Consider the following 14601-nt stretch of genomic DNA (forward strand, 5'->3'; position numbering starts at 1 on the left):
TTGATTATTTACTTACCATTCAATACGTGTATTCACGAGTAGGTCATAGGATAATTACGCAATTGCTTACATTTTTTTAATGACTTTCTAATTAGTCGTTAAGATAAATTATTCAAGGTATCATAGCCTTAATGGCATGTGCATACCTTGAATATTGCCTGTTAGAATAATATTTTCGATTAAAATGAGTGAAATTAATGAATTATAAAATCACAATTCAAACTCATTCATGCATTTAATGAACCGTTAAATATTAGTTCATAGGTCATAAGATCATTAAATTTCATAAATTCACTGAATAAATCAATCTAGTTCACAAAATAAGTCATTATAAGATTATTGATCTTGCAATCATCAAATTACCAACTTATTCATCATAAAATCGTTGAATCGTACCACCTTTGCCGATTCTTACATATTACGAAAATATGACAATCTAATAGTAGAAGCCAATTACCGAAACGTGCATCCTGGAGACCGACAGAAGTAAGTCTAATCGTTACCGATGAATGTCTCGTTGAATTATCTTCATCATCTCAGCAGCAAAGATTGCGTCTCTATAGATAGACACACACAAAAAGGACACTTGTGACGGCATAATAAATTATATTTGGGAGACTGCTGGCACATTCCATATAACTAAAATTAAACCTGAAGTGTGTATAGCTCGGCAGCTCGGCTTATGGCTATTCGTGCTACCACCACCGACCGGAGAGCCGGATTTATAAAATCAGGGTCAACCTGTGCGGGGGAGGGATAAGTGGAGAAAGAAAATTCCCTAACAAGATAAAACTTTTATTACTATGCCTTCGTGCTTCATTTTCAACATGAATAGACAGTGCCTACACCCAGTGCAGTGGATTTTGCATGTATCACCACCATATAAGCACACCATATATCGGTAACTTCATGTAAGCTGCAGGTTGGAACAGTATTTTTAGAGACGTGGTTCTGTTCGGAGAATTTTTGCTAATTGGTGGCGTTGGCAGGACCAGGAGGGGCGACCGAGGAGTTAGCAAAGCCTAGCTTATTATTTGGACGACTATGAAAGCAGATTGAAATCTGCTAGTCTAACCTTTACTTCTTTTCTTGATAGCTAAATCAATTACCGTAACTATCGAGAGATAAGAGATTCGTTTAATAGATTGCAGTTAATTTAGAAGGGCTTTTGTAGGACTCTTTGTTACTGGAATAGATTGAAATTTTATGAAATCTTATTTATTTTAGGTTTGTGTTCTTTACAACAGAACTTATCATCTATTAAATGCAGTTTATCAACTTATCACGAGTTAATCAGAATAAATTAAATTAATTAAGTGTAATACGATCGTTATTTTTTAGGCTTACATGCTAGTCTACATTCGCTCAAGGCGTGCTTTGAGCTTATGCAGCTCTTTGGCTATTTCCACCGGCAGATCCTGCGGCAGCTGATTGTCATAGTACTGCTTAATCTCTTCGACCTCCTTCAGCCAGAACTGCTTGGGTATCGAAAACAGCTCCTTTTCGTCAATGGAACTCTGTAAACCGTGCAGATTCAATGCTCCGTCCTTAGGCACTCGACCAATCGGTGTTTCCCGATAGCACTCGCGATCATCAATACGCTGAAGAATCCACTCCATCACACGGCTATTCTCACCAAAGCCTGGCCATAGGAACTTGCCATCTGCGTTCTTGCGGAACCAGTTGACGTGGAAGATCTTCGGAACCTGTCCACCAGCTGCGAGGGCACGTTTTTCCATACTAAGCCAATGTTTCAAGTAATTGCCGAAGTTGTAGCCGAAAAATGGGCGCATGGCGAACGGATCATTCATGATCATTTTACCCTTGTGTTCTGCCGCGGCCGTTGTCTCACTACGCATAGCCGATCCGACGAAGACTCCATGAGCCCACGAATTGGCTTCATACACAAGTGGAACACCTTGCGGACGGCGTCCGCCAAACAGGATAGCAGAGATTGGCACTCCTTCATTATCCTCCCAAGCCGGGTCAATAATAGGACACTGGCCAGCTGGTGCGCAAAAGCGAGAATTCGGATGAGCTGCAGGGGTTTTGGACTCACCCATCTTCCACGGTTGGCCTAGCCAATCGGTGATTTCCACTCCGGGAGTTAATTCATTCTCCATTCCCTCCCAGAAGACGCCTCCATCCGAAGTGGCGGCAACATTAGTGAAGATTGTGTTTTTGTATACTGTTTTCATTGCGTTCGGATTAGTCTCCGAGGAGGTTCCGGGAGCGACTCCGAAGAAACCGTTTTCCGGATTGATAGCTCGCAGTTGACCTTTCGAATCGAACTTCATCCAGGCGATGTCATCGCCAACGCACTCCATTTTGTAACCCGGCAACGAAGGGTTCATCATGGCCAAATTGGTTTTACCACATGCCGATGGGAAAGCGGCAGCAATGTACTTTTTGACGCCGTCCGGATCGGTGATGCCTAGGATCAACATATGCTCAGCCAGCCAGCCTTCACGTTGAGCGATGGTGCTTCCAATGCGCAAAGCAAAACATTTTTTTCCCAGTAACGAATTACCACCATAACCAGACCCGTACGACACGATTTCGTTGTTTGCCGGTTTGTGTAAGATAATCGTACGCTCTGGATCACAAGGCCATGAAGGCATACTGATTTTTCCATTGGCTGGAGTTCCCACGGAATGAAGGCATTTGATAAAGTCCTGTTTAATAGAAAAAAACAAAGCTAAAGTTAGAATACCGAAAGGACACAAACAATTTTGTTTCTGAACTTACCGAGTTATCAGCAAGCTTCTCCAGTATTTCCAACCCCATACGAGTCATGATGCGCATGGAACAGACGACATATGCAGAATCGGTTATTTCAATACCGAACTTGGACAGAGGTGATGCGATCGGACCCATAGAAAACGGAACCACATACATAGTGCGACCCTTCATGCAACCGGGGAATCGAAGGCGAATAGCCGTCTCGTAGTCCTCCGGAGAGATCCAATTGCCAAGAGTTCCCTTGACGCCAGCTTTCGGGGTGGGAATTGCCTGCTCCTGCTTGTCGGTACAGATAAAGGTCTTGGACTCAACACGTGCCACATCAGCCGGATTGGTACGAGCCAGCCAGCAGTTGTCATACTTTGGCAGCGGCTGGATCGTTCCTTGAGCCTGCAACACCTTCAGTAGGAGCGCACTCTCCTTTTCACCTCCATCAACGATGTGAATACGGTCGGGTTGACACAGAGCAACTGATTCCTCCAAGAATGCTCGAATCTTGGCCGACAGCTGCGCGAGCTCCCCGTTGCTTAGCGGGACTCCCCGGATGGCGTTAACCGCCTTCGGGACCGTCTTCAGCTTTGGAGTGCATCCGATGGTGGTCGGGAATCTGTTGAAAAAAGTCAAATCATAACTTTTATTATGTTTGTCGTTAACTGCTTTTTCTTGCAAGTCAAATAATGACTCATATTATGCACTTGTTAGAAACAGAAATAAGCCATCCGACAACAGTGGCCCGGTGATTCAAAATATGAACCAACCTTATGATAAAAGTGCCGTCGCCGTCCGTGCTGTTGCTAAGCGAACGAAACGGTGACCAAGCCGAACGCGTGGCTTGATTTAATTTCGTACAAGAAAAATAAACAAATTTGATTATCGCTACCGCGGCCACGGCCGCGAAGGGAACTCCCAGCAGCACGCATCGATTGGCGATAAGAAGCGCGGGCTTAGCAACACCACGAGGCAAAATAGGGTACTGTCTCTGAATATAGGTAATGATCTTCGCAATACTTACGGTGTGTACACTTCAATAACCTGCGGCATTTTAATAAATTTACGCGGTCTGTTTTTCTTGCAATTGACACAGTTTAATTGAAAATCTCACTAAAATTTAAACTTCCGATTCTAAATACTTTCACAACAAACAGAATTGAATTTTTGCTACTGATTCTATAAATCGGAACTCAAACAATTAAAATTTTCACTTTTAGTTACTCAAAAAGAGTTTCGTTTTTTGTAAGGATACCGAATGAAAACTAGCTTGTTTTCATCTTACTGCTTTGGAATAGCCAGTTGTACTGTCTGCTGTGAGCTTAGCACGCTTCCTCTTATATTCGACATCGCATGGATTCGGCGCGAGAGGAAATTGCCTGAATTGAACGTGTGTAATCAGCTGAGCTCGACGCTGATTGGCTGCCGCCTGGAGGTAGAGCGCTGCACCCTATCCTGACGTCACGGCACACGATGAGGATTCGCGCTAGCCATACGGTTAAGCTGAATGGCCCATACAGCGACAGCTCAGCTGATTCTACACAGCTTCAATGTTTTGGTTGGGTGGTGTTGGGTGTTGTACGATTATTATTTATTCAGTCATTTTCAAAGAGGTTTCACTAGAGCCGGTTTGTTTTGAATAGTGACGTTATAAACGCGCTGGTTGTGTTGCCTCTCGAGCGTGCGTGTATTTATTTATAGTCGTTGATTATTCTTGTATATAATTTCGATTAGTGTGGTAGCAGGTTCTGTCTGATGTTTGTCGTCGTTTGTTTTTGTTTTGATTCGTTATCATTCCGTTTCAGTCGAACGACGACTGAGCGCAGTTGCTATCCCGCTTGAACCCGGCGAACCGGGTGATATTATGTTGTTGTACTCTTTTCGCCATCCTTCTCGACTGTGCTGCCAGGCAGGCACAACAATAACAATAGCAACGCCTTGTAAGTCTCATACATAATACGATCGGTTGAAGATCCTAGACGCCCCGCTTTCGAGTCAGTAATTTTCCATCGCATCGGTCTGGACTACTTTCGCGTGCTTCCTCGATGCTTTCGTTCGAAATCTCATTCCTGAAAAAATCAAAATTATTTCAAAAATCACAATTGAAATATCATAATTGAACTTTTTTTCTTATTTGAACTAAATCGTATTTTTCGTAAACATTTGAGTTTCAAAACAATGATATTCAATTATGTTGAAAATTTGCCGTAAGTTTTCGTTACAGATGTTGAACACCTAAGGAAAGATTCAACTTTGAGTCCTGTAACAACTTCAACTCTATAACATTGTTATAAATTCAGAGGTAATGCATAAATGGAGTCTTAAAACACGTAAATAATTTTTAACAAGACGATAAGAAGATGAGATATTAGTGCACATAATTCCGTTAATCTTTTGGTTCCGATCACAATAGTAACTAATTCCGCATAATTAATAATGTGCTATGAGAGCATTATTATCATGTTATATCAAAAGGACTTACAATGTTTCGGATCCAAGGGGTCTAATTTCAATATAACTTCCCAAACCTCCTAATTTTATTTATGTTAATGACAATTACTATCATTATGTTAATTATAAGAAATGCGTGCACTTAAAACGTGAATTTGGAAGCTTTCCACAAACGGATTAAGTGAGATTTCCATATTGGTAATCTTCGTTATAAGATCGGCAAACAAACCCGTAGTCACGACCATGAGAGAGAGCCACAACAATCAGCCATCCCCATTTCATAGACTGCAAATAATTGACACCTACTATAAATGAACTGAACTGACAGTTTGCTACTACACGCACTGTGCGGAAGCCTATCTTTTCACAATAATTGTGTGTGAATTTCGAAGGGGAATGTAGTTAGAGTCGGGTGACTGTTAGGGCAGGGCCATCGGGTGCGTTCAGTTTTAGTGATTCGTGCCAACTATGCTGTGCAAACACTGTAAATCATTTCTCTCTGACAGCGAACTTTTTAGAACGTTTTGAGTTTTACTTTTTGTTACAGAATACGCATACTGAATTCAGTAGCTAAAACAACAGACAAACAGATATAACACTTATCCTCCTATTCTTTAGAAACTGTAACAGTCATTTCAAGTCCAACCTCGTAGTTTTTAGTCTTGACCTTGAAATGCGGTCAGGCATAATATTTTTTGAAACGGTAGTTCTCATGCATCTGCTGAGTGTGTTGGCAAAAGGAATAGCCTTACCAGCCGTGAGCGTCTGACTCCAGGTTAGAGGCGGCTCGCGACGGCGATTCCACTGCACGGTGAATCGCCGTTTCCGTATGCGGCTGTATCCCAGGTTAGGGGCGGCATACAACAACGACTGATCCGGAGCGGACGGCTAACTTATGAAACGCTGTGTCTCGCCAGCTATACCCAAGACAGCAGCCCTGTCCACGAGACTAGGCATCACAGCCCCAGTAAGGCAGTATGCTTAAACAACTTTCGCTAGGAAAAATTCAGTATAATCGGCATGGACCCAGGCAAAAGAAAAAGGACAACGATTATCGGAAACTTGGAACTAAGAATGTCAGGACTCTACTTGTACCGACACGCGCGGGTATCCTGGCAAGAGAGCTGCAGAAGATGAAGGTCGAGTTTGCAGCCATCCAGAAAGTGCGGTGGCCGAAGACGGGAGAACGCGAATTCCGCGCAGTAGATCCTATTGCGGGCACGACATTCAAGTATCACATCTACTACAGTGGCGGCGATAAAGCAGAGCATGGAGACGGATTCGTATTACATGGAAAACAAATGAAGCGTGTCATTAGGTGGAGGCCCATCAATGACCGTCTATGCGTGTTGAGAATTAAGGGCAAATTCTTTAACTACAGTCTGATAAATATGTACGCACCGACTAACGACAAGCCCGATGACGTAAAAGAGGCGTTCTATGATCTTCTCGACAGAACATATGGAGAGTGCCCAAGACATGACATAAAGATAGTCACCGGGGATACAAATGCACAGGTCGGACGTGAAGAGTTCTTTCGTCCCGTTATTGGTAGAGAAAGCCTCCATCCTACCACAAACGACAATGGCCTGAGGCTAATCAACTTCGCTGAGCCAGAGGAATAGTTATCAGTAGTACCCATTTTGCACGATGGAACATTCGGAAGTACACCTGGAAACACCCTAATGGAGAGGCCTGCTCTCAGATCGACCACGTTCTGGTTGATGGCCGGCACTTTTCTGATGTCGCAGACGTGCGATCCTTCCGGGGACCAAATGTTGACTTGGACCACTATCTCGTTGCTGCAGTAGTACTCTCGGAAGACTGATGAGCGGACCGGTGAACCTCTCGGAGAGAACCTGAACGAACGGTGGAGACACATCCACGACGCGATCAGTACTACAGCGCGGGAAGTGTTGGGTACTACAGCTGCAGCCACTTCCAGTGAGTGGTTTGACGCAGAGTGCCAGCGAGTGACTGATGAGAAGAATCGAGCCAGAAGTCACATTTTGGTTGCAACTGTGACACGCTAGAGCAGAGAGAGATACCGAGATGCTAGAGCTGCCGAAAAGAGACTTCACCGTCGTAAGAAACGTTAGCACTGGGATCGCGTTCTTGCGGAGGCGGAGAACGATCAACGGAATCAGGAACCGGACCGTGCCAACTCCTGTTATGTGCAACGACAAGGAGGGGAACCTGATTACCGAAAGATCGGAGGTGGCTAGGCGTTGGAAACAATATTTCGATGCAATGTTGAATGGAGAACAAGATGGAACGGTCAACAGAAACAGGATAAAGATTGAGGATGATGGACAAGCTGTGGATCCACCAACTTTGGACGAGGTTAGGACAGCAGCGAGAGAGCTGAAAAACGGCAAAGCAGCTGGAAAGGACGGCATCCCCGCCGAACTTTTGAAAGTCGGGAGCGAACGGCTGTATTGTGCAATCCATCAGGTTATACTAAAGGTATGGACTGAGGAGGAATTACCTACGGACTGGTTGGAAGGTCTCATATGCCCAATTTACAAAAAGGGCCATCGACTCGAATGCAGCAATTATCGAGGTATTACTCTCCTGAATTCTGCATACAATATTCTCTCCCGCACACTTAAAAAAAACTCGGCAAAATTTGCCGGGATTTGGACAGCTGAGCGTTCGGTGAAAATTTCGGTTTTGCAAATCGACGTTTACGGATCTTTACTAACGTTTGGCATCACAAAAAATTTTACCGAACGCTCGGCTGTCCAAATCTCGGCAAAATTTAGCCGATTTCGGCGCTTTTTTTTTAAGTGTGCGCATCCTGTTTCTCAGACTGAGGCCGGTGCAGGAAACCTTTGTTGGCGAATACCAGTGCGGTTTTCGAGAGGGACGCTCCACGACGGACCGAATGTTCACCTTGCGACAGATCCTCGATAAATTACGGGAATTCAACTTGCAGACTCATCGTTTGTTTATAGACTTCAAGGCGGCGTACGATTCAGTTAAACGAAACGAGCTGTGGTAGATTATGCTTGAACATGGTTTTCCAACAAAACTGATCAGGCTGATACGTGTTACCCTTGATGGTTCAAAATCAAGCGTCAGGATAGCGGGTGAGACTTCGGACTCGTTTGTGACGTTAGATGGTTTGAAGCAAGGTGACGGACTATCGAACTTGCTGTTCAACATTGCATTGGAAGGTGCTATTCGAAGGGCCGGCGTGCAGAGAAGCGGTACCATCACCACGAAATCTCGCATGCTCCTAGGGTTCGCGGATGACATTGATATCATCGGTGTTAGCCGTAGAGCTGTGGAAGCAGCGTACACGCATCTTAAAGAGGAAGCTGCGAGGATAGGGCTTATCATAAATTCTACCAAAACAAAGTATATGGTGGCTGGTAGAGAGCGTGGTAGCCCTTCGGGTGTTGGAACTGCGGTGATGATAGATGGAGATACTTTTGAAGTGGTCGACGAATTTTTTTACCTTCGTACGTTAGTGACATGTGACAACGATGTGAGTCGTGAAGTAAAAAGTCGGATAGCGGCTGCCAACAGGGCCTTCTCCGTACAAAACTCGCGCTCTATAAGACACTAATTCTCCCGGTGGTACTCTACGGCCACGAAGCGTGGACGTTGAAAGAGAACGACCGACGAGCTCTTAGCGTTTTCGGCGTAAGATTCTGCGATCAATTCTTGGCGGCGTATTAGACGAAGGAGTGTGGCGCAGGCGCATGAATCATGAAATATACCAAGTGTACAAAGATGCGGATATTGTGTAGCGACTAAAATACGGCAGGCTACAGTAGGCTGGCCACGTAGCAAGGATGCCGGAGGAGAGACCAGCGAAAACCATATTTAGCACAGAACCCAGCAGAGGCCGACGACTTCGAGGCAGAACCCGCACCAGTTGGATGAGCGCTGTTGACGAGGATGCTAGAACAGCGGGTGTTAGGGGCGACTGGAGAGTGGCAGCCCAAGACCGAGTAATGTGGAGACGGCTCCTGAATTCGGCATGGATTCGATAAGCGGATTGTCGCCGAAAAAGTAAAAGTAAGTAAGTTCTTTTACAATCGATGAAGGGACGGTAGGGGAAAGTAATGAATTTTTTTTAGAGTGGAGGAGAAAGAGCGGAAAGATGAGACCCATGCACCTTCCAGCATTGATTGGATGAGAGGTAGAAGTCACAACTACTGCTTGTTAAGTGTAGCTATTGATAACACCCCCCTCCCCCCCCCCCCCCTCCCCTCTCACCTTGCTGCTCTTTCTCCGCCGCTCTAAAAAAAATTCTTTACTTTCCCCTACCGTCCTTTCATCACTTGTAAAAGAAGACTACAGTTTCAATGAATATTAAGTCTTTTCAAATTTATTGTGTAAAATGTACGTGACGATAATTTTTGTTAATTTTTCTTCCAAGAGTTATGACTGTTTGTCTGTGCTAAAACCATACACAAAAAGTTTTCCAGATGCAGTAAACGCGTCTTCAAGGAGTGATCCGGAACAATGTAATTCAGTAATTCTCGCTGAAACGGGGCCACTACCCAGCAAACCACAAATCGTATAATAATGTGTGAAAATCATCTTAAATATCGCTAAACAAACTCGAAATCGTACATAAAGCTTAATAAAGTGCACCCTAGTTTACATTTATTCGTACAAAATGATAGTAACTAATTCACATACGATTTTCGTCACAGAATTGTATAGCATTATGGGACTAATCATGTCGAGTCGGATTTCATCGTATACAAATACTTATGAATGTGAATTGTTTTCATATAATTTGCAGTATGTATATCGCCTCCAAAACAGTACGCATATACTGGTTTCGTGCATCGAATGCGATTTTTGTAGATATATATCGGTACAAATATCATATTTGTTACTTTAAAATACGTATGAAAATGTTTGCTGGGTACTGACCCGAGGTCTTCAAATATTGGAACTTTTGCGCTTAATTGGTTTTCAGTTACTAAAAAGTTCCTGTAGCACTCTACAGTACTTGATTCGTCTGATTTGAAGAGCAAAGCAAATTCTTGGTGCTACATTCCGCTTCCGGAATTTGACCTTCTATTTTTATTCGACAGACTTTGCCGCCATCTGTTGCAGTACAGGTCGCGGGCCTGCTGCTACGATCCTGTTGACTCTTACAGCGTCTTACAAGTCGAGATCCGAACGTGCAATGACTGACCTATTTGACCAGCGTCGTTTTTCGAGGCCAACTGGGAGGTACGATTCGTCTGACTACTGACATATTTTCAAGTCATCAGCGAAAACAGCTTTCCAAATCTATTGAGTTGTAACAAGTTATCGTTGATGTAGATACAGAATAGCGGTGACCCCTGATTACTACCCTGTGGCACACCACAACTGTTAATGAATACGGTAAACCGGCAGCTACCAAGCTTTACGAAAAGTTGTCTATACCTAGGGTAACCCCAGCTTGCCCAGCGTCCTCAAAAGAATGATGTAAATAAGGGGATATAGCTGTTTTAACGCCATACTTTTTTACACATCTCAAATATTTTTTCTCAGCAATGCAAAAGATTATTTGTTCCGAGTTTATAGCATTCTGAAAATGGCACTTTGGGGATTGGCACTCATGGGTTCATCCGGAATGAAAAATTTCAAAACTATTTGAACATACTATAAATTATCTCATGTTTGACCGGTCCTTTTTTTTAATTCGAACGCATAGCAACACGCGTTTTTCGATTTTTTTATGTATCTCTCTGTTTATAAAATTATAATAATTCCCTACAAAAATATTTAATACGTTTGTTGTTTTGATTTCGCATCGGCCAATTCCGAGAAAATATTCTCACTGCAATTAAATAGAATGCGACCCGGTCGTTATTCCTCTGCAAAGAACTTGTTTACCGAAATAATCATATACCAAAACACGTCTAGACATTATTTTGTGACGCTGAAATCTGCACACAAGTTACTATCATTCCAAACGGTAGCTTTATCTATAAAGCTGAAACGGTGCTATTCCGACCGAATAATGTGTACTTACTTAATGAATCAACCCATTACAAACACGCGCCACCGAAATCTTCTACAAATAGTAATTTGTGACATCCGGTACAGAAAACCACACTTTTTTTGTTTACTTTAAAGAACTTTGTCATGTGTTTCGAGAATCAATAAATAAACATCTACTCTCATTACCGATAAGCGAACTGGACCTGAGCAAAAGTCCCGTCTCAGGTCCAAAGAATTTCGACCAAGGTTATAGAAAAGCACCTCAATCGAGAAGGTGGGTGTGCGAATTGTCTTTATCATCTCGTCATAAACGATATTGTTATCTCCTGGCATGTACGACGACTATTTATAACGATTACTGAATGTCGTTCGATTGCATTTGCCGTAGCTGTCATCATCAAAATACTTTATGATGTTTAGCAAGTGCACTTCAACTGAAATGCTATGGACTAAGATTGGATTAAAACCGGCATTTGGAATTGAATCAAAAATCCAATGTTCATCACAAGAGCAATGTTGTCTCGTGATATGCCAGCTTGTCCTGATTACTCACATAAATAAATCCACATATCCAGCTCATCATAAAACGAAGTTCATTCCTATGTAGTTACGGAAAACACACATAGTCTGCGTTAATAGAAAGTAAATATTATTTTGTTTAAAAACTAGTTTCATATTTATGAATATACAAATGAACGTAATAATGAGAATGAATAGGTTATTAATGGTTGAAACTACTAGATTAAGACAAGCAGTACAATTATAGTTTTCGAAAATATCTCAAAGAAGATATTTAATTGATATAAAGAAAAACCTTGGAATTTAAGTGTTCATAAAACGAGAATAAATAATTATTGCATTTATTTGCCGATTTGATGGCTCTAACACCATTCATATCATTCATACGGAAGTTTTAACGTTTATGAACAAGCAAAACACACTATAAATGGGAAGACTGGGTTGATTTCAGCTTGTAGCAGATACGGTCAACACTATCTATCATGTTTATTTGGTTAAGAGACCATTCCTTTTTTGTTTGTTCTGCTATTCCTTTTAAAAAGTCTATTATGCTTTCTTTTCGTTCTTTCGTTCAGGTAACAACATGTGTGAGACCAAAGGAAGCATCGCGAACCTAATGGAATTCTCCACTGAATGTACGATCGAATTCATGACACAGTGTATCGAGCCAAATCTCAAATCTCAACTTAGATAGAGCACAAGAACCTGTGTTATTTTTTTAACATAAAACTTATTCGTTTATTTATACAATATATATTCTAATATCTCTGCAGCATTTTCATACATTTGTAACAGTAACTATCATGATAGATTTACCATATTATTGAAATGTATAATTTCTCCATTTCACGTGCCATTCTTTTACTAACTTTGAACTGTTCGAGATTTGTTTGCGGATCAAACTTGTGGTGGTGGGCACCAAAGGGTTGAATCGGCAACTTTTGGGAACTTAGCAAAAAAAACTTTTGTCAAACATAACCTATCAAAACTCTTTGTCAACTTCAAAATGAAATTAAAATAAATCCTTTTATGAAAGTTTAAAACAAATACAACGTAAATTTTAGTATTATAAACGAATTGTAAACATTTTTTTCCAAATTCAGTGCGAAATATTAAAGAAACTAAAAACTAGAAAACAGAAAGTGCCATATTATTGAATTATTGGAAGAAAAACATCGAAAATCGGGTACACGAAAATAAACAAAAATACACATCAAATAAAACTGTGTGGAATTTTCAAAGGAATCATTTGGATTCCATTTGGTTTAGGAATGGAATATTCCAAAAGTGTAAACATATACCTGGTCTTGTTATGCATAGCCCTTCTTGGCTTTTCCGTTATACATACATTGATAATATATGGTAAACACTACTCTAGCGTATAGGTTACAGGCAAACGTCACAGGTGTGAAGATAATTGTAATGGAAAATAAGAAGGAAATAATAGAATACAATGAGAACGATCCTGCGGAGGACTGCTAGTTGCTAGTCGACGCACAGTGAATTCATTTTCTGTGCGGGTAAACAGTCAATAACAAAACAAAGTTATTTTCGGAAGGAATTATTTCGTGTGTGCCTCAAGGGAACTATGTGGGTTCGCTATTAATTGCAAATTATCGTACCAAGCGCATTTTTAATTCAGATGCCACCTTGGGGGAAATAATTTTGCAAAGAAGATTAAATAAAACAATTGTTGGCAGTCCGCATTTGAAGCTTATAAATAAAGCAGATTAAAAAAAATGTTGGCGATAAAACTTCTGCAGTAAGTTGTGAACCCAAAAAGCACAAAACAACGGTCTCACATGTCATAGCTGCCAGTAGTACGGTACGGCAAGGGCGCGTACGTCTTCCGCGAAAGGCGTCATAGCTTCAAGTCCACAAGGAAATACTGGTCTAAAAGGGGCTTCGTACATGGTCAACTTCGTATTGTGGCGTCGCTTCTTGATCGTATCGTTTTGCGAAAGGCAAAGTAGGCCCGATTTCCCGCTTGAATGAGTCGCTGGATCTTCTGACTAATGTTGTCCGCAGTCACCAGGCATTCCAAATCCACGAACTCATCTATCAACCTCTGCCTTTATCTATCACCCTCTTCCTTTCATGCATTTGATTTTCGACTCATTTATTTTTTGTCTACCCCTCTTAGACCATGCTTTCAGCCTGACATAGATTGCCTTCGCCATCCTGGCAAAGCTCCTGGCACAGAACAGAAGTGGAAATAAAAATCCAAACACGTACACGCTAGTTTTTAGAGATACTAGCAAACCTGGCGGTGGCGAGTCACTTTTTTCCACGAAAGCACACGAGCGCATACGAATGCACACGAAAGCGAGTGAACGCTGCTATGCGATTGGCAGCGAGCGTTCTGCTTATATTCCTGTTATTCACTTCTATGTGAAACCCTTCCCAAAGAAAAATAAAAACAAAAAAGACTCTGTTACCAGTTTTGATCGCCGTATCGTTCGAACTTCCACTTCTGTTCTGTGCTCCTGGGTATGATAGCAAAACCTAGGAGTTGGCTACTCTTGGTGAAAATCGTGCCTCTCGTTTCGATGCCCACTCGTTGGTTAAACACCTCAAGAGCGATGTTGAACGCCATGCAGGATTAGCCGTCACCTTGTCTCAACCCGCAACTCGAGAGTGTCCCAGAGATGCGCACGAAACACATCGCTCGATCTAACGTAGTTCTGATCAGTCGCAGTTTATGCATTATCTGCCATAGCTTGTCTCGATCAACTGTATCCTATGCTGCTTTGAAATCGATAAAGATGTGATGGATAGGCACGCTGTTGGGAATATACATTCCTGCTAGATCTGTCGAATGGTAAAAATCTGGTCCACAGTTGCGCAAACCCCCATGAAGCCCGCCTGGTAGTTCCATACGAAATGCTGTGCTATCCGTAACAGCCGGCTTAACAGGATCTGTGGGCCCTTATAGAC

General features: G+C 42.1%; 1 protein-coding gene across 1 annotated transcript; it reads right to left on the minus strand.

Annotated features, from left to right (window-relative positions):
• Positions 1-1232: 1232 nt before the first annotated feature.
• On the minus strand, positions 1233-4020 carry LOC128743143 (phosphoenolpyruvate carboxykinase [GTP]-like). Its single transcript, XM_053839668.1, has 3 exons — positions 3755-4020; positions 2749-3349; positions 1233-2675 (listed from the first exon to the last, which is right to left on the minus strand). Exons 1-3 carry the CDS (start codon positions 3781-3783, stop codon positions 1356-1358), a joined length of 1950 nt encoding a protein of 649 aa, XP_053695643.1. The 5' UTR covers positions 3784-4020; the 3' UTR covers positions 1233-1355.
• Positions 4021-14601: the final 10581 nt, after the last annotated feature.

This window comes from Sabethes cyaneus, chromosome 3, assembly GCF_943734655.1.
Source record: "Sabethes cyaneus chromosome 3, idSabCyanKW18_F2, whole genome shotgun sequence".
NCBI lineage: Eukaryota > Metazoa > Arthropoda > Insecta > Diptera > Culicidae > Sabethes > Sabethes cyaneus.